Genomic DNA, 19,910 nt, shown 5'->3' on the forward strand with positions numbered 1-19,910 from the left:
GTCAGACTGGAGACCAGAACGTGGCGGACAGTCACAGAGGACCGTGCCCAGTGGTGACGTGTGGTGCTTGAGGCCAAAAGTCCCCCCCGGGCTGATAGCGCCTGGCTAATGTAATGTATGTAAAATGAAACTGAATTTATTGAGCTGTTGTGAGACAGCTTTCTCAAGTAGCCTGTGGCAGAAGGAACACGAGGTCAAATAGTATTAGATTTGATTATAGTGGCAGAGTGTTTCAGTTAAAGATGTAACTATTCTGCCTCCAGTTGTGACAGTGCTCATGCAGTACTCACTTTGGAAGTGACTAAGTTTATAAATGTTCCATTCAGAAAATGTTACATGCTGAACTACAAAGCAGGAAATTATAACCAAGTGAGTATACTGAGTTCAGTGCAATGTCAGTTGCTGGATGGGAAGAATATCAACAGAGCATGGGTAGCATTTAAAAAATACTTAAATGATGCAATATCAGAATGTTGTAATAGGTTTCACGGTATGATAAGAACACAGATGGTTAAGAAAATAACTATTTATTAACTTAAAAGCTAATATTTCCACGCGTATAAATATCAGAATGTGTCCAAAGAGTTGGAAGAATACATAGGGTAGGAGTCAAATGGATGAGTAATCTTATCAAGCAAGAGATTCACAAGAAAAGGATGATGTGGAAGAAATACCATGTACATAAGGATGATGTCCGTTATGAAAATTATAAGCAGCAGGCCAAACAGGTCACAACTGTTGTACAGAAAGCTAAGTCTGAGTATGCAGAGAAACTGGCTATGTGAGCTAGAGATAACCCGAAAGAATTCTATTGATATGCTACAATGTAAAAGCGTTGATAGCTTTTACATTGAGCTCCCTGCTCCCTCTTCACTGGATGAAGAAACTCAGGTGTATGAGGAAGAGGTATTAGAGCTGTTGCACAAACTGAATAAGAATTCAGCAATAGTGGCTGATGGGATATCAGCACAGGTGCTAAAAGAGTGTTCAGCTGAACTGGCTATTCATTTAACGAGCTATATAATTTGAGTCTCAGAACAGGGAAGATTCTGCAGGAGTGGAAATAATGTATGGTAATCCCATCACACAAGGGTGGTGCAAAGACTGATGTATCCAACTATCGACCAATCAGTATTTCAGGAGTGGTGGTGAAGATTATGGAAAAGTTGGTTAGGACTCCCATTCAGAAATGGGTTGACAGAGAATCTCTACTTTACAATGAACAGCACTAAGAGAAGGTCATGTTTAAGCAACTTGCTCACACTCTCCAATAATGTACCATTGAGCTAGACAAGGAAAATGGATACACCATGATACTTTTGGATTTTGCTAAGGCTTCTGACAGAATACAGCATGGAAGACTGTTGCATAAATTGGAGAATATGGGTTTGGATCATGTAAAGTCATGCACTTTGGCGTGATTAGATATACAATGTCTTATTATATTGATGGGATTATGCTAGAAGAAACTGGTCAGGCTAGGGATCTTGGAGTGTTAGTAGATAGGAAGCTGGAGTTCAAGTAGCAAAGATTGCAAACGCAACTCAAGAGAAAATTGTAATGCTGAAACAAACTTGGACATGTAAAGATAAGGATGTCATTTTGCTTCTTTACAAGGCCTTGATAAGATCTCACTTGGACTATTGTGTGCAGATTTGGTCCCCTGATTTCTGTTATGATTTTGATACAGTGGAGAGAGAGCATGTTAAAAATTATATCAGGAATGTGGAATACTGATTAAGAAGACAGATTGAGAATTTGTAGACTGCAGACACTAACAAACAGGAGAAAGAGGGATGATATGACTGAGACTTACAAACTTCTGAAAGGGTCATAGAGAATTTCAGTTGATGGATTTTTGTTGGGGGAAAGGAAAAGAGGGCATCCTTGGAAGCTGAGAATGAATACCAAGATGGGAGTGAGATCTATATTTTTCTCTCATAGAGTGGTACGTAATTGGAATGGATTGCCATTGGATGTTGTGTATGCAAATAATGTGAATGAATTCAAAAACAAGTATAATAGCTGGGGCATGTGGTAGCTGGCCTCCCTTGATGAGTCCCTGACTCTCTTAATGGAGATCTTCCTGGAGGTCTCTCTTAATAATATTATTATTATTAGAAATGAAGTACGGCAAATGGAGAAGATGGCATTAAGTCAGAAATTCTCAAATATGGAGCTATAAAAGTTCTGAAAAATGGTTTAAGACTGTATAATAGAGAAGGCATGGTCAGAAGGTCAAATTCCAGATGACTGAAATAATCCTCTTATGCTAAGCTACACATGGCACTCATATTCAACTTGCTCATCCCAAATGAAAAACTTGACACTCCAAACTGCCATTCCCAATATTTAATACTGCTGTGCCTTAATTTTTTTCAAGAAATATTTGCATTTAAAACATTAGCTTTCTTTTCGGGAAGCCAGGGCTATTTATCAGAGATACTCTACTATCAGTATGCTACATCACTGTGATCCTTCAGAACGGCCTCAACTTGAAGGCACTGAATTTGAAGTTCCAGAATCACTCCATAAATATTCTATGATAAATTCCTGCGGCCACATAGAATTTGCTGGTGATGGATGCACGTCACAAACTTCTGATTGCATCATTTCCCAAAGATGGTCAACTGGATTGAAATCTAGTGAAGGAGAGGAAGGACGGTAACCCATTCCAGACTGATATCCCCCATTCCTACTCACCCAAACTGTTCTTCCTAGTTCCCTGTGTGTTGACTAAACCCCAAATTTCCAGACTAACCTTGTTTGTTCAGTATTCAGGTATGTATTTAATAACAGGACAACACATCACAAGAAAGTGAGGAATGGACAGTAGGTCAAAACCTCTAGCTGGATGTCCTCATTCCTTATGGGACATATGGAGTTCAGTCTCCTCCTAGTTACCTAGTTTTGACAATTAAGCAAACTATTTTTTTTATTATATACCTATGACTATCTTTTAATCTAATGGCAAGTTAGACCTCGCTCATTTGCAATATCATGCCGATCACATCATGCAACTTTTTAATGTTTTATTTTTTTTGGTAAACCAAATGATCATATTGACTGAAGGCACTATGAGGCTAGAATCTTTAGTTTCTAAATAATCAACAGTTTCATGTTCTTTGCATTCTTCAGTGACATCTGAATATCACATCTCAACTTTGTCTTTATGTGGCATGCTGATTATGTTAATATCTTCTGATTTTGAAGGAAGTTTAGATATGATTTTCAATAAAGTTGGCTAAGTATACATATTTTGGAAAATTGTTGTTTTTCGTAAATTTTAATTCATTTTTGAAGCAGATTAACAGTGGAGAATATGGAATGACTGCGTTGAATAACATTTTTATTGTGCCAGACTTTGTCCTGAATGATGACAGAAGGCACTATGGATATATCATCCAACATGCCATACTGATTGCAATCATAGATTCTTTTTTGTACCATTTATAATTTCTGATTTTTTATCGACATAATAAGTGTTATCGAAACAAAGACAAACAGCAGGATCTTTCTAAGCAAAAAGATGTTATATTCAATCAATAACAATCAGGAGAAAAGGAGTAGCTATAGTATTCAACATTAAATATGAGGATAACCTTGAATGAGAGGCATATCAAGTAGAATGATGTGGGCAAATATCAGAATGAAGAACTGGACAATGAGACTTGTGGCTCCACAGAAGCATCTCACTAAGGAAGAAGTGGAGGAATTTTTTGAGGTAGTACAGAAGACAGCTGACACAATGAAGTCAGAAAAGTTGGTCCTTGTTGGAATTCTAAACAGTACAGTAGGAAATATTCACAAGACATATAGAAATGTTTTGGAAAAATTTGAGAAAACAGCAAAGTTAATAATAATAAAGGTAACTACCTGCTGGATTTCTGCTCAGGAAACGAACTAGTTATTATTAATAGCATGCTCCAACATAAAGGTGTGCACAATTTAACATGAAAAGAATAGGCAAGAAATAAGAAAAATTTCTTGTTGACCATGTTACTGTTGATAGCAGTGTTTTCTCACTGGTTAGGATACAAGAGTACAGTAATCCCTCGATTAATGTGCCCCTAAGTAGTGCGTCATTTTTTTTCGATACCCAATTCGATTAGTGCACCTATATCCATCTTAAAAATAAATGTTACAGATTTTAAAAATTTTATATCTATACATTTTTATGGCTAACTATTTTAAAAAATCACTCACCAGAATGAAATAATTTAGTTACAGATTTAAAACATTTTACAAAGTTATTTTTAATGGCATACTACACTACTTCCATGTACACTATGTTCTAAATTTTTACTGACAAAATTTATATCATCTGCTATAGTACGCTCACAGATTCGAGACCCTTCGACACTTCTGCGCATGTCACAAAAAGGAAAATCTATTCCAATAATAGAGTAATCAATCCGTTGATTATTCTATTATTGGAATAGATTGTTTATTATTACACGTTGGAAAATTAACTTCTCTTTTATGATCATGGTAGTTTTTAAAGTGATAACTATTTTGCTTGTATAACAGTTGGGAAATTTTATCTATAAAGCACGTGATTTTGCTTGTTGGCGACCAATTTGTACGTCCTTCATTACTCCCCCTTCAATGATAACGTCCAAGAGTTAATTAAATCTCATTCTAAAGAATTGAGTGATTCCGACCTGTTAAATTTAGATGCACAGTGGGAAGATCCCGAAGAACATGAAGAAAATTTAACCACTGATAGTCAGCCAAAAGAGATTTCACAGAAACAATTTGAAAATATTATGATTACAGCTATTTTGCCTGCTTCAGTTTAGGAGTACCCCTGTTTAAATGTCATTGGCTATTTACTCATGGATTCTTAGGGCATTATGAGTGTAGATGTACTAAAAAGTATATGTAGCCTAAGGAATAGAAAATTGCACATACCTTTTTCTGGGTGTTGTGGCTTTTCCTCAGTCTGCGATGTCGAAAACTGCAGAGTGTGTGTGGGGGGGGTAGGCAGTTTGGTAGAATAAGTTAGAAAAACCCGGGTTTTTTCGTAACATATAGAAACATATACTTTTATATAGGGTGGGGAAAAAATGAAAGGGTTAATTTTTTTAAAATAGGGAGGGGGAAGGGGAAAGGTGATTGACGGGGTGTGGACCGTTTCGACTATTCGTGGTCGTTCTGAACACATTGGGAAAGTGGAAGCTATGTCAGGTCGGGTGAGTGCTTCTGCTTTAGAGGTGTTTGTGTTGTCTCCTATTGGTCGGGGTTGTGACCTCAATTTTATGTTGTGAAGCTTCCAAACCTCGGAGATTATGTAGGGCCTGTGTACGTTGATAGAGTTCGCGTCACACTTTATAGCTATTGTTTCCGATATTCTGAGCATTGTTTCGTTGTCTTGTCTGTCTATTATGATGGCCTTGTCTATCTGCGGGGTGTGTTTTTGTTCAAGGGCGTGAACAGCTATTTCCGTTTTTCCTGTGTTTTGTATACGATTTTTCTTTTTGATGTTGCGTTTTTTAGTGTTTAAATGTTCTGGAATAGGGATGTTACAGTCACGGAAGTGTTCTTGTAGTCTTGCCCATAAAGACCTGATGGTGGAACCTGTGTAGGTGATGTCACAGTCTTTTTGGCAGGGAAATTTATAGACTACATTGTGCTGTTCAAATATTTCTTTTTGTGTGTGAGGTTTGGTGGATTTTAGGAGGTTTGCCAGTTTTTGGCTAGTGGTGAATACCAGTTTGTAGTCAGTATGTTTGAAGATGTATTTATAGGCTTTGTATGTGTTTTGGGTGTATGGTAGTTTGATAATTTTTTGTGTAGGGAAGTTCGTTTTGGTACTTGGGTTGTTTTGGCGGTTTTTTGCCGTCTTGTTTGCGTAGTTAATCAGTTGTGTAGGATAGTTGCAATTTAAGAAGATCTGTGTTAGTTTTTTTATTTCAGCATTTAGGCTATTTTGATTGGTTGAAAATTTGTAAGCATTTATGAATTGTGATAAGATGACGGATTTTTTAACAGAATACGGATGGTATGAGTGAAAATGGAGGTAGTTTCCGATGTGTGAGGGTTTGTGGTATATTTTCGTGGCTATTTTGTTGTGTGTTCTGGTTAATGTCAAGTTTAAGAAGTTGATGGATTTGTTCTGTTCGGTTTCTGTGGTGAATTTTAATCTGTTGCTGTAGCTGTTTAGGGATGTTTTTAAGGTGGTGATGTGTGTGGGATTACCAATGCACAGAATATCGTCTACGTATCTGCCATAAAAGGTGATGCCGGGGGGAAGGGAAGGGTGGAGTAGAAGTGATTCTATATGTGCCAGGAATAATTCCGCTAGTTGTCCACTGATGTTTTGGCCCATGGGGAGTCCGAAGATTTGCATGTACATGTTGTTGTTGAACTTGAAGAAGTTTGCCGAGATTACTAGTTTTATTAAGTTAATAATGTCAATAGGCGTTAGTTTAGTACGAGAGTGCAGGGTGTGGTCTTCTGTGAGTAGTGTGTGTACGATGTCTAGAGTTCTGGGGACGTCCACGTTAGTGTATAAAGAGGCCGCATCCAAGGAAGTGAGGATGTCTTCTTGGGATAGGGTTAGGTTTTTTATTTTTTTGAAAAGGTCGTCCGTGTTTTTTATCATGAAGTTGGACGTTGTGGTTAAAGGTTTGAGGAGTTTCGCTACGAATTTTGATAAAGGGGCTGTGGTGGTATTTTTGTAGGAGACTATACATAATTTGAAAATATTTTTCGTACAATCGATGTTTTTAAGCAATGCTTAGAGGCTGATCCTGATGAAGAGATAAGCAGTAAAATTTGCAGAAGAGTAGAATAGGCAATAGGGCCATACCGTCGGTTGTATGAAAAAAAAAAAGAAACAAAATGCCCGCCAAACTATGTTAGCTCAATTCTTTGTTAAGAAGTAGAATAATAAATTTATATTCTGAGTATGTTTTATTGTCTTTCAGCTTCATGGTTTTCCTTTAACTATACCCTGAGACATACCCTAATTCTTTTATAAAAAAAATTAAGGGTCAAAAAAGAAATCTGAGGAACGAATTATACATTTTCCCATAGGTTATTATATTCAATTAGTGCATTTTCGATTAATGCACCTGTTTCAGAAAATGCATTAAGCGCACTAATTGAGGATTTGCTGTATACAGAGAATTTGAAAATGCAAGTTATAAAAATTTAGTGTTGAGCAAGATAAAATTGAATTTCCTACTGAAAAGAAGAGTGTATAAAATTCAAATTAATTAAAACTAATCAAAGCTGAGCAGCTTTCAGAGGTGAACAATAGATTAAATACACAAAAGCTATTAAAAACAAAATGAAAGAGTTTGAAAACAACAACCAAATGTTAGAGATTCAGTGGAAAACCCTGAGGAAACACTGACTGATTCAGTCAGAGAAGCATGTAGTAAGATTGTTTACAAGAATAGAAAAATGAGAACTCCATGTGCAAATTAGGAAGTTAAAGCAGCAAAAAGAAGAAAAAAAAAAAAAGGAGACAATGTTCCTGGCAAGTAAGTCAGCTTGTGCTCTGAGAGAATAAACAGATAAATGTAAAAAGCAAAGCAATGTGTAAAAGTACTTAATGAAAAGTCATGGGAAGACTTTGGTAAGAACATATAAAAGAAACACAAGGATGGTGGCATGCACTTCACAACCATATGCCTGGGAAAGGAGTGTCCTGGATTCGATTCCTGTCATCAACGTGAAGAGCTTAAAGATCTTTCTCAGACATAGCCAAGTGAGATGGTCTTGGGTGTGGGCAGCAGGGTTTTTCTCCCCAGTTTATCTAGGAGGTTGTCCTCCTGCAAGCAGGCAAACCGGTCCCATGAACACATGCAGCTACAGCCACAGAATATACCAGGAAGCATATGGCTAGTCACCTTATTCTCGGGATGGGTACGACTTATAAGGGCTAAAGTTAGCTCTGTAACAGGCCAATAGACCTAACACATAGGAGGAAGAAGAAGTCGTCAAGGATGCTGGCAGAATATTCTGGAGGCTATTGGACAAGCTTAGAAATGGATGGAAGAGTACTATAAAAGGAATCAACAATAACAAGGCTGACAGGAGAATTGCAAATAAAGATGTTCTACATGTCTACAATAATTACTTTGAAAGATTGCTAAATGAAACAAGCAGTGGCAGCAGAGTGGTAGAACAGACTCAACAGGAATGCAATCAGGAATACATATCAAAACCTGAAGTACAAAAAGCAATTAAAAACCAGACGGAAAGGCAGCTGGAGATTATATACAACCTGATGGTAAGATATGTGCAACAGAGTGGAGTACATTCCCGTGATGAGTCTTTGTACTACTTGGAGGTGTTATGTAATAACATTAATAATAAATGCTCACATATGGAGGCATAAAAGTTTTACAGTGGCTACACTGTATAATACAGAAGGCCTGATCAAAGGCTTGCATTCTGGATTAGAGTAGAGTAGAGCTTTCATAGCACTCATCAATAAAAAAGGAAATAAAACTCATCAGCATCAATTTCCTGATATGTACCCTCAAGGAAGTGGGAGGTTCATGCTAATAAGACCGCACTACATGATTAAGTTACATTATTATTAATCTCTTATCTGCAATTTTCCTCCAAATTAGTCTATTACTTGTCAGCACTCCAATGTTGTCATATCCAACATTTCATGCTTCTAAAGCACTTTTGACTGAATCGATCTACCTACACCTTGGTCTTCCTACAGATCTCTTTCCTGCCATCTTGGCATCAAACACTGCTAACCATTCCTCTCTCATTCTATTTAAGTGGCCATACCACATTAGATTAGCTCTGCTAACACATTCAAGAATGCTAATAATGTCAACTTCCTTTCTAATATCTTCATTTTCAATATGATTCTGCCATTGGTTTGCTCCTCTAATTTTTCTCAGAACCTACATATCTGTGGTCTCTAGTCTTTGATTAAATGCCTTTATTTCTAACCATACACTCAGATCCGTACTTCAGAATGGGTTGAGTACTGTCTTGTTTACTGCTAGTTTCATGTTTTGGCTAATTTTTCTCTTATTCGATATAAATTTATTCAGTTGGCTACAGTGGCGGCTCGTGGCTTGAAATCGTGGGGGTGCTGCAACTTTGGAAATATGCATACACACTGTAAGTACAGTGTATATGTGTTTGGATAAAATATCAAAATTATGGTAAAAATTGTTTTAAAAAAAATTAAACGTGAAAAATATTGTTTATTATCAATAAAATTATACAGTTTGGTATAATTCAGAATTACTTCAAATTAAATATATTCTTCTTTTGTTTCATAAAAAAATATTGTTTATTATCAATAAAATTATAGTTTAGTATAATTCAAAATTACTTTAAAAAAATACATTATCATAACCCCAATAATGTTCTAAAATAAAAACTATAACAAATGTTATGTCTTTAATTGTAATGTCCAAATATTTAAAGAGACGAAGTAAAGGCGATAAGCACTACGAACACTCTACTACTGGCACAAACTGCATATAAACAACAGTGGAACTGTGCGACAGACAGTGCCATATTACGTTAATAGCTCGCATCTCACTATGAAGTGCATATGCTTGCACATGTAGCAATATGACACTGTGATAATAAACACAGTGCTGCTAGCATCCTTCGCCCTCCTAAATGCTACAAGATGGAATTTTATTATTTTTTATACAAAATAAGAGAATTGTACAGGATTGTTAATGATAAAATTAAATATTACAAGCAAATATAAATAAATATATTTTATTAAAATCGAGAAAAATTGGGGGTGCTGCAGTTCTGCAGTGCCTATGTACGAGCTGCCCCATTAGCTACCCACCATATATCAGCTTTGCTTATTCTGTTGTTTAATTCCAGATTAACCTGCCATCTTCACTAAAAACTGTACTTAAATAGCTGAAATATTTTACTTGTTCTATAGGATCTCCATTCAGAATGCAGCTGAAGTTTTCTATACTTTTGCCTATTTTCATAGTTTTGGTCTTTTTATTGCTGATTTTCATGCCAAATTTGTTACAGCTGTTATTCAGTTCAGAAATTAGTAAAAATTAGTAAATTAGAATTAGCAAAGCTTAAAACTGATTAAATTTATGTGGAATAAACATAAATTTTATTCCAGAAATTAGTAAAAACAATAAATTAGCTATATACAAGATAGTGTTTGTTCAAACCAATTTTAATTTATGGATCTGAGAGTTCTGAGAAAGATTAGGGGGAGTGAACAAATGGCATTAGTGTCAGTATCATGTTAAAATTGAGGATATTAGGAAAGAACCTGACATTGTTAATATTCAGGAATGTATTAGTAGAACTAACCTTGGGTAGTATGGTCAAATAGTTTGCAAAACAAGTGTTCTTTGCCAGGATGACAGGAAAAAGAATCAGAGAAAGAAAGATCTAAATGAATTGATACAATAAAAAGTGCCTTAGAAGATAGAAATATAAGATCTGATAACATTGCAGTCTTGACAGATAGCAGATTAATTTTTAGAAAAATTGTCAGTATGAAGTTAGTAATAATGTAAACTTTTCATATGGTACTATCATAATATACTATACACCTCCTGAGAGTACATATCAGGAATTTAATTGTGATGATTTTATAGACAGTAACTACAACCATCTGATTGTCTCAATATTAATGTAGCATAAAAAGCAGGAGCTTGGCTCTATTCTAGGTAAATTTGATCTGTTCGATTTTCTAAATGAAGAAGTGATGTGTATTTATTCATTTGTTATTATTTTTTATTTATCAATTACTGTTTTGAGAAACTTAAGTTCCCAGCAAGAGTAGATTTCAACTTTAAAATGCCATATACAGGGTGTTCGGGATAAATTTGACAGTTTCGTAAGGAAAAAGAAAATCTTCTTTGTATCTATTAAATTTAATGAATTGACAAAAAAACATTACAGGCAGAGTTAATTACAATACTATCAACAAGATTTACTCAAAATAACCACCATTAGCATCGATCACAGCTTCAATTCTGCTTCGGAACCTCGAACAAGCTGATGCTACAGTCTCCCTGGGAAGGGCCGCAAAAACTGTTTTAATTTTATCCATTAACTGGGCTTTTGTATTACTGGAAGTGCGATTGGTGTCTTTTTCAACTGCACCCCATACAAAATAATCCATGGGGTTAAGGTCTGGGGAGTTTGGAGGCCAAACATTTGGACTGGTGAAGTCGTAGAAATTTTCAGACAACCATTTTTGACTTTTCCCAGAGGTGTGGCAAGGGGCCGAATCCTGCTGCCATACATACGGCCTACCATTGGCTACCCTTGTTATCCAGGGCTTGACTACAGTTAGCAACTCCACGAACAAAGCCCGAATTCCAATGCCAGGGTTCTTCAACACCTGTTCCTGCAGATTTGCGAGGAATTCTGCTGTACGAACGCAATCAGATCGTCTGCTAGGGATCTTTCTTCTTGCTACATCCTCGTAGTCACCATTGCAAGTCTCTAGTTCATGCCTGATTGTTTTTACTGTATTCAGGGAGCATTGGGCAGCAGTCGTAATATCCTTATTTTGATGGCGGGCACGAATCATCATGATACAAGTTATTCTCTTCCATGATTCAGGTGGGTTCCAGCTATCCATCCTTTCTGACATCTTGTATATGAAGGAAGAAGGGTCCAAACTTTTAAATGAAGAGAAGTGTGTGTTAATACATGTAACTTACGGAAAAATATAATTAATTATAAATATGTCAAATTTATCCCGAACACCCTGTACTTATCTTGGCCACACTATAGGATATGCAAAAAATGGAGTTAAGAATCTGTTGTTTAAAGTGCTGCACAAAAGAAGGCCTTAGTAGGTATCTGGAAAGAATATGCCAGCGTAGAATGTAGTTGACTCTCACTACAGCAAACACTACTATCTGAAGAAAATTCAATACAGCAAAGTATTCATGTGGTACCTATGAATACTTTGCTATAGTGAGAGTGTTTGTACATCATGAAATGAGAAGCAACCTCATCTTAATGTTTTAGGAAGTTAATGACAACACAGAAGTTAGAATGACATAGAAAATCATGCTCAATCTATTAAAAAAACTGTCAGTTTCAAAAAATTGTCATCATTACACTAAGAAGATCAGATTTCCTGATGAGCCTATATACTGAGTGCTGTGCATCAACATTCTCCTTTAGTAACACTAGAGCTTCTAAGAAATTTTTTTCTAGAAAATCTAATTAAACTGTCATAAATGCAGGTTCCATCTGCAATGTAGAAGATATACTATCTAGATAGATTTAATTATTACTTCCAATAGTGATAATTTGTAAAAGCCAAACTGGAAGTATTAGGAAACAATATTCTGGTAAGGATATATACATGCAGGCAATCATAAATGAGTGAGACTGAAGTAGAGAAGCCAGAGAAGGTTTACAAGTCGTAAAATATGCCACTTAGTGGGCTTGATTAGATATCCTTGGCTGTTTGACTGGTGGTCTTATGATTTGCCTATCATCTGCTGAGCTATGATTCTACTAATACACAGAGATCAAAACCATTCAGAGGTTTTTAAAAAATGCTGCCTCCATTCCTGTACAAGTAAAAAAAAAAAAAAATTAACTTATAATTCTAGACCATTTCTCCCTCCCTCCCCCCATTTTATAAGGCTGCCTGAAACATACACTATTCACCCAGTTGTGGATGACACTGCTTAACCTGCCTACTATAGAGCAGTGTTTCTGGAATATCTAACCTTGGTTCATCCAATGTGCTACTAACCTACTATATGGTAACATACTTTGTGGGTTGGATTCACATTAAAAAGAAATAAAAATAATGAGTAAAGTCCATAATTATTGTGGATATGGGCAAGAGAAAAATCTGTGTGAAGTTGTGTCACCATCTTTGCACAACAAAAAAACTCAAATGACTGGATGGGATGCCTGCGGAGATTTTGTGCAAATTACTGACAATGAACTTGGTTTTCTAAATACCACCATTAAATGGGATATACAAATCATGGTGTTTCTCATGTGATTCTCAGAACCAAGAGACAAAATGCAAGAATGGCAATCACACAACTCTCCCAGATAAAAATTCAGTTCTAGAAATCAAATCACACATCAAACCATGATGACCACATATTTTATTACAAAGGGATAATTCATAAGGAATATGTAATAGAAGAAAGGACTGCCAACAGAACTACTCAGAACTATTTCAGTGGTAAGAATAAGAATGAGAGATAGGAGGCCAGAATTGGAACATTCTGGTTGGTGCTTTTGATCAAGCACACTTTTTTTTTCTGTTTTATCTAACTCAAATAGCATTTTGTTTCTCAACTATAAAATAAGACCAAAGGGTCATCATCTGATCTGCCAACAAATGATACACAAAAGAACATGGACATAACTGAATATGATCTCAGTAGACAAGTTTTCTAAGTCTTAACAGAGTTTATATGAGTGCTGTAAAAAGTGTGCTGGGTTCCACTGGGACTATTTTGAGAGAAATATTAATAAACATATTATCCTAATGCATCCTTTATTTTATTTATTCTCACTACTTTCTTTCTATACACACACAACTTTATAAGCACAAATGTTATTCTTAAGTTTTCATAAAATATTTTACAAACCTTTTTAAGAGAAAATCCCACCTCTGCATTATGGATAGCATAACGACTAACTACTTCAAAAATTTTTGCATGTTCTTCTGCAGAACTTCTCATGGCATTTTTTCTAGTTGGCATATTGTAAAATAAATCTTCCACCTGCAAAAAATTGTTCATTAGCCATATCACTTCTTGTTGTGTTGAATTAGGATTCAAATGGTGAAATATTATATTCCTCACTCATTAATAATATCAGATTAGCAATTCAAGGTTGAGCCATTTAACTTTGATTCTGTGTTATAACTGTTTGTGAATATTTCTTTAAGTACTCTTATCACTGTGTAATTAGCAAAGATTGCCATACAATTAATACATTCCATGGTAGAGCATATATTGCACATGGAGGAAGTCTGTTTGACCATGCAAGAGGCATATGGTCAAACAGGCTATGAGTTAGTTGTTTTGGTCAATACATTATGACCTAAGATTGTTCGCATTAGTAAAAACTGACTCTCAGATTCAGATGTAACTAAAGAATATGCTAATTTTTAGAAAGGGCAGAAGAGATAGGAGTGCAAGGAGAAGGAAGGGAGTAGTAATGATATCATCTGATATCTTTACTATGATATCAGATGATTTGAGCCCAGTTAGGGTAGAAATTCATAAAAACAATAACAATTATAACATCCCATGCAGCAATAAATCTGGACTATCACATATGAAATGGAGGTTAACAGGGCAAAAAGGATGTGTTGCTACAGACCTGACAATTCAGTTGCCGTGGAAAAAGAAATGCACTGCCAAATTACTATTATGGGTACTAAATGAGTAATCATTCTTCTTCCACTACGCGTTATTCCCGCATCCTATGCAGGGTCTGCGTGTTACTTAGATGCGACTTCTTGTTAGTACTACTCCCAACAGACCTGTCGCCTAGCCTGCCGCTTGGGGGGGGGGGTATATTTTTGACTGTAGCAGTGTACATTCACGGGGCCAGTTTGCCTGTGTGCAGGATGAAAAACGCCAGATAAACTGGCAGAAAAACCCTACTTCCGGCACCCAAGACCGGCTAACTTGGCTATGGCTGAGGAAGATCCTCAAATTCCTCACGTCTTCGACAGGAATTGAACCTGGGACACTCCTTCCCCAGGCATATGGTTGCGAAGCATAAAGCCACTAGGCTAACCGTGTGAACTAAATGAGTAATCATTATGAGTGACTTAAATTGTTGAACATTAATTGGGTTACAGAAAATAAAATCATGATAAAAATGAAAGAGAATTTATTGAGCTTTGCAAGACAACTTCCTCAAGCAGCATGTGAAAAAAACAACTCAAGACCAGAGTGTTAGATTTGATCAGAGTATCAGAAGAGATCTCAGTTAAGGATGTGATTGTTTTGCCATCTGACGGTGATCAATGCCATACTGACCTATGGCAAGTAACTGAGTATATGGATGTTCCAAATAGGACAGATTACATGCTGAACTACAAAGCTGGAAAGTTTGACAAACTCAGGAGAATATTATCTTCAGTTCTATGGTTACTGAGTGGAAAGGCTATCAGAAGTGCATGGGAAGCTGTGAAAAGTAATTGCTTAAATAATACAATATCTGAATATGTCCCTACAGTTCAAAGAACAAATTAAGTGAGAATGAAATTGGTGTTCATTACGCAAGAGATCCATCAGAAGAGAATAATGCAGAAGGAATATCGTGAGCATAAGAGTGAGAGGAGTTATGAAATATATCATTTATTTTCATGATTTAACCCTGTGAACACTGGTTTGTCTTGAAACTAACTTTAGGAAGAAGTCAAGACAAGAAAACAAAATAGAAATGCCAGTTACACTAATAGTAACCTTTCTCCTTCATGAATGAAACACAGTTTGTAAGATAATCGAAATAATGACAGCTGATGTTCTACCAAAACTCTAAATGGGTATGATGATGAAACTATAGCAGAACTGAATAAAAAAAATAAAAAAAAAAAATTTTCAGAAAATTTAGGAAATTCAATAAAATAATGCAAATACAAAAAAGATAAATGGCATAAAGAAAGAAAGAAATTAAAGGAGAGCATCCTATGATAAGAAAAGAAATGGAAGAACTTTTCAAAGCTGAAAATGATCTGAAATAATAGCTGGAATTTAGTTTTGGCTGCATTCAAATTGTAAAAAGTAAAAACAGATAATAATGAAAAATTAATTAAAGAGATAATCAAAATAAATAGAGCTGAAAAATGAAAGTAAATTATTAAAATAACAGATAAATGAGACAAGTGCTCCTAATCAACTAATCAAACAGTACTGAAATACATGACTACCAAAATTAACAAAAATAAAATACAAGTCGAATAATGAATAAGCTAGTATCATTCTTGCGAGTGGCAAATAAGAATATAGTGCATGCACACAGAATACCATCCAGCATGAAAACAACCATTAAACCAATTATTATCATCCAACTGCACACCAAAAAGTGGCAAAACTAAATAGATGGAAGAGGCAAAGAAAGTAGAAATGATTACAGCGAAACAGTTTTGTGAACAATTAAAACAGGTAGGTATATATATATATATATATATATATAAATGATCATTTAACAAAATACAATAAATAACTCTTTAAGAAATCTCATCTTTTATCCACACATATTTAATGTTGCTGCTTTCTCTTTTTGCATTGTCTGATAAAAGAAAGACATTAGAAAAGTAATACAGATAGGAATACCAGAACACAGCAGAAATACAACAGAAGATGAAAGTAAAGTATTGTAGATCTAAGTATTATGCATTCTGTAACCTAATTGAAACAGACACCTATTCCCTCAGCCATACGGCTGGTAGGAGGGTAGCTATATGCTACCATACTAGGAAGACGATTATAAGCACGGTGGTTTCCCATTGCCTTCCTTGCCATAAGTATATTTATGACCAGGGGTGTCAAACTGGCGGCCCACAATGCCTCAAAAAAAGATTAAAAAAAAAGGATGGTTGCTTTTTTATAATAAAACAGAAATATCATACTTATAACTTGCCCTTGGGTATGACTCGCACCCCTGATTTTACTTTACGAAAAAAATAAATTAAAAGGTTTTGCATATACATCGCACACAAAAATAAAGTTTAACCACTTTCACGTCGGGGCAATAACTCACTCCCCGTGGTAAACAACATGCCTTCCCCAACTGCCACTATATTGTTGATGCGAGAAAAACGAGTAATTTTATTGTACTACTGGATAAAGTACAGAGACATTTGCTGTCTGTGTAATATATTTCTTTAGTGCAATTAGCGACAACTGGGATAAAAATGGCACTAACTAATAAATCACATGTCCTCTCCCACATTAACCGTGCTGTTTAGACTCTAGCAAAACCATAAGTTGCACCAGAAACACACAGTATCTAACTATAAACTATTTTTTTTTAGTTAGATGTGTGTGAGTGAACCCAATAACTCAAATGCAAAGCTGCAATAAAATTCGTAAACATGTTAAAACTAAGACAGATAGAGTGAATGTTGTTATGGCAGTTTCAGATATCATGGAATTCGGTTGAAGAGAATTAGAGTTGCTTGACTTTCTGTTTTGGTAACGTGATCTTTTGTTAATTCCACACCAATCATATGCACATCTTCATAGCTGCTCTATCTCTATTGGCCTACCATTGTTGTCTATTTCATGCTGTTTTCACTTCTTATTATTCATTCATGAAGGGTTGTTCATTACATATCTAAAATCCTGTAAATTACTTGTAATTGTTACTTGGAATAATGGGAAAGAAGATGACGCTATTTGGCTAGATGACTTTGACAATGCACACAAGGAAACTGCTCTTGAGGCCAGAAGTAGCAATAATGAATAGGAGATTCTTGGTAAGTCATCCCCATTTTCAGTTTTTTCCTGAAAACTTTAGTTTCCAAAAATCTCCGCATATCTCACATCACAATTTTTTAGCTTTCATTTTGGAGAAAAAGGTGCGAGTTATATTTGAGTAAATACAGTATCGATTCATTCGTTTTCATACATTTATAGTTATGATATGGATGCATCGACCTGCTAAAATATCATTGCAATAATAAAAATTTATATCGTTATATCAATGTTACATCACGATATAGATCTGACTATGACTGATCCTAATCAATCATAAACTATATTTATGCTTTCATTGTTAATTTATAGCTGCTTGTTGCATGCTGAAAAAATTGAATTCTATTGGCTACCAGCTGTTCACATGAAGCACAGCACATGCCTCATGTGAATCCAGGCTATGAGTTTATAATTGCCTGCTACAGCCAATCAGTGATCTTTGAAGGACATGTCAGTGCACCGAACACAATTGAACAACAACCTAGCAGTGAGAGAATCCCTTTTTTTATTATTATATTTTATTTGCAATAGTATCGTGCACTGGTCTACAGTTTCGTGCCTTTATTCAACATTTTTATAAAAATTGTTATTAATAATATATTTATTCACCCAAGCAATGTCACTTTCAAGAAAACAAGAAAGAAAAATTGCTGATGAGGGGAGAAAATTTTCAAGAAAAATGGGAATTGAATTACTTCTGCACTGACACAAAGGACAAAATTGTGTGCGTTATTTGTAACGAAACCATTAGTATCGCCAAAGAATATAATATAAAAAGGCACTACAATAAAATTCACAAAGAACAATATTCACGCTTTGAGGGTAAACTGAGAGAAGAAAAATTAAAAAGTATGAAGAATTCACTTCAAAGTCAACAAATATTTTCAAAAATTATGAAAGACAATGAATCAGCAGTGAGAGCCAGTTATGAAATCAGCTATTTATTGGCGAAACATTCCAAATCTTTTAGTGACGGTTCCTTGGTTAAGGAGTGTATGATAATAGCAGCTGAAAACATATGTACCAAAAATGTAAAGTATTTCGAGATATTTCTTTGTCCAGAAAACCTGTGATCAAAAGAATAACCAAAATGACAGATAATCTGTGTGACAGTTGCAAAAAATATCCGCAAACATACTGTGCTTTTCAATTGCACTTGACAAGTTTCGATATTCATGACATGACTCAAGTTGCTCTGTTTCTTTGGGCTTGCGATGATAATATGAATCTTACTGAAGAGTTCTTGGAAATAATTCCCATCCATGGAACCACTACAGGGGAAGACATTTTTGATGCCTTGTGTAGCATTATGGAAAAATACCAACTTCCTCTGAACAGGCTCACAGCAATGACAACCGATGGTGCTCCAGCAATGACAGGCAAAAATAAAGATTTTGTATCAAGACTTGCAAAGTAAAAGGAAATGTATCCAGACATTCCAAAATTGCAATCTTTCCACTGCATTATTCATCAGCAAGTCCTGTTCTTCAAAGTACTGGAAATGAGCAACATACTGAAGCTTATGACAAATACTGTGAACCTAATCCGATCCAGAGGCCTCAATCACCACCAGTTTGCACAATTTCTTAAAGACTTGGAGAGTGAATTTGAAGGACTAACTTATTACACAGAGATTCACTGGTTATCAAGGGGTTCCAAAAAGCTTTTTTTTTTTTTCACTTTTAGAGGACATTAAATTATTCCTAGAAATGAAAAATCATGGTGCTGGATTTCTTAATGATCAGACATGGGTACAAGATCTAGCATTCTTAGTTGATATTACGGGACATTTGAATGATTTAAATGTCAGACTTCAGGGGAAAGATCAGTTAATAACACACATGTATGATGCACTGGCAAGTTTTAGATGTAAATTAGTTTTGTTTCAAAATCATTTAAAAGAGAATATTCTAAATTACTTTCTTATATGTGCACAGTTGAACAATAAGAATCAAAGTTTTACCTTTTCTCAATATTGTCCCAAACTGGAAAAGATTAAAGAAGAATTTGATAGGTGATTTAAAGATTTTAAGGAGCAAGAAGTTTTTTCACTTTTTACAGATCCTTTTTCCTTTAATTTTGAAAAAGTTCCTATTTGTATTCAAATGAAAGTTACTGATTTCCAAAATGATTCCATTTTAAAAGCAAAATACCAAGTAGTTGGCGTTCCAAAAATATACATTTGTTGTTGTCTTGTCCTTTGAAGAGTCTTAGATGTTTCCATGTGCTCCTTGAACTGCTATGTTGATGATTTTGTTTGTATAGAGCTGTTGTTCAGGATTAGGGTCTATTGTTTGCAAGGCTGCTATAATTGCTGGACAGGTAAAAAAATGTGAATGGGTGTCAGTTCAGTATTAGGGCAGTTGTTGTGGTTTCTATATGTTCTTGTATCATCTGTATTGATCTTCATTCCTCTATAATGTCCTATTTGTAGTCTTGCTATCATGGAGAAGATCTGTCTGTCAGCATCGATTTTGGGAATTT

At 35.3% G+C, this 19,910-nt stretch overlaps 1 protein-coding gene across 2 annotated transcripts in view; it reads right to left on the bottom strand.

Annotated features, from left to right (window-relative positions):
* The window catches only part of Mlh1 (DNA mismatch repair ATPase Mlh1), a 426,615-nt gene that overhangs the window by 243,039 nt on the left and 163,666 nt on the right, over positions 1–19,910 (bottom strand). For both annotated transcript variants that reach the window (XM_090408883.1, XM_090408882.1), the window contains exon 6: positions 13,578–13,712. In XM_090408883.1, the coding sequence (XP_090265009.1) occupies positions 13,578–13,712 (135 nt within the window). The remainder of the gene's footprint in view (positions 1–13,577; positions 13,713–19,910) is intronic.

This window comes from Typopeltis vanoorti, chromosome 19, assembly GCF_054136105.1.
Source record: "Typopeltis vanoorti isolate ZY-2024b chromosome 19, IOZ_Tvanoo_1.0, whole genome shotgun sequence".
In the NCBI taxonomy this organism is placed as follows: Eukaryota; Metazoa; Arthropoda; class Arachnida; order Uropygi; family Thelyphonidae; genus Typopeltis; species Typopeltis vanoorti.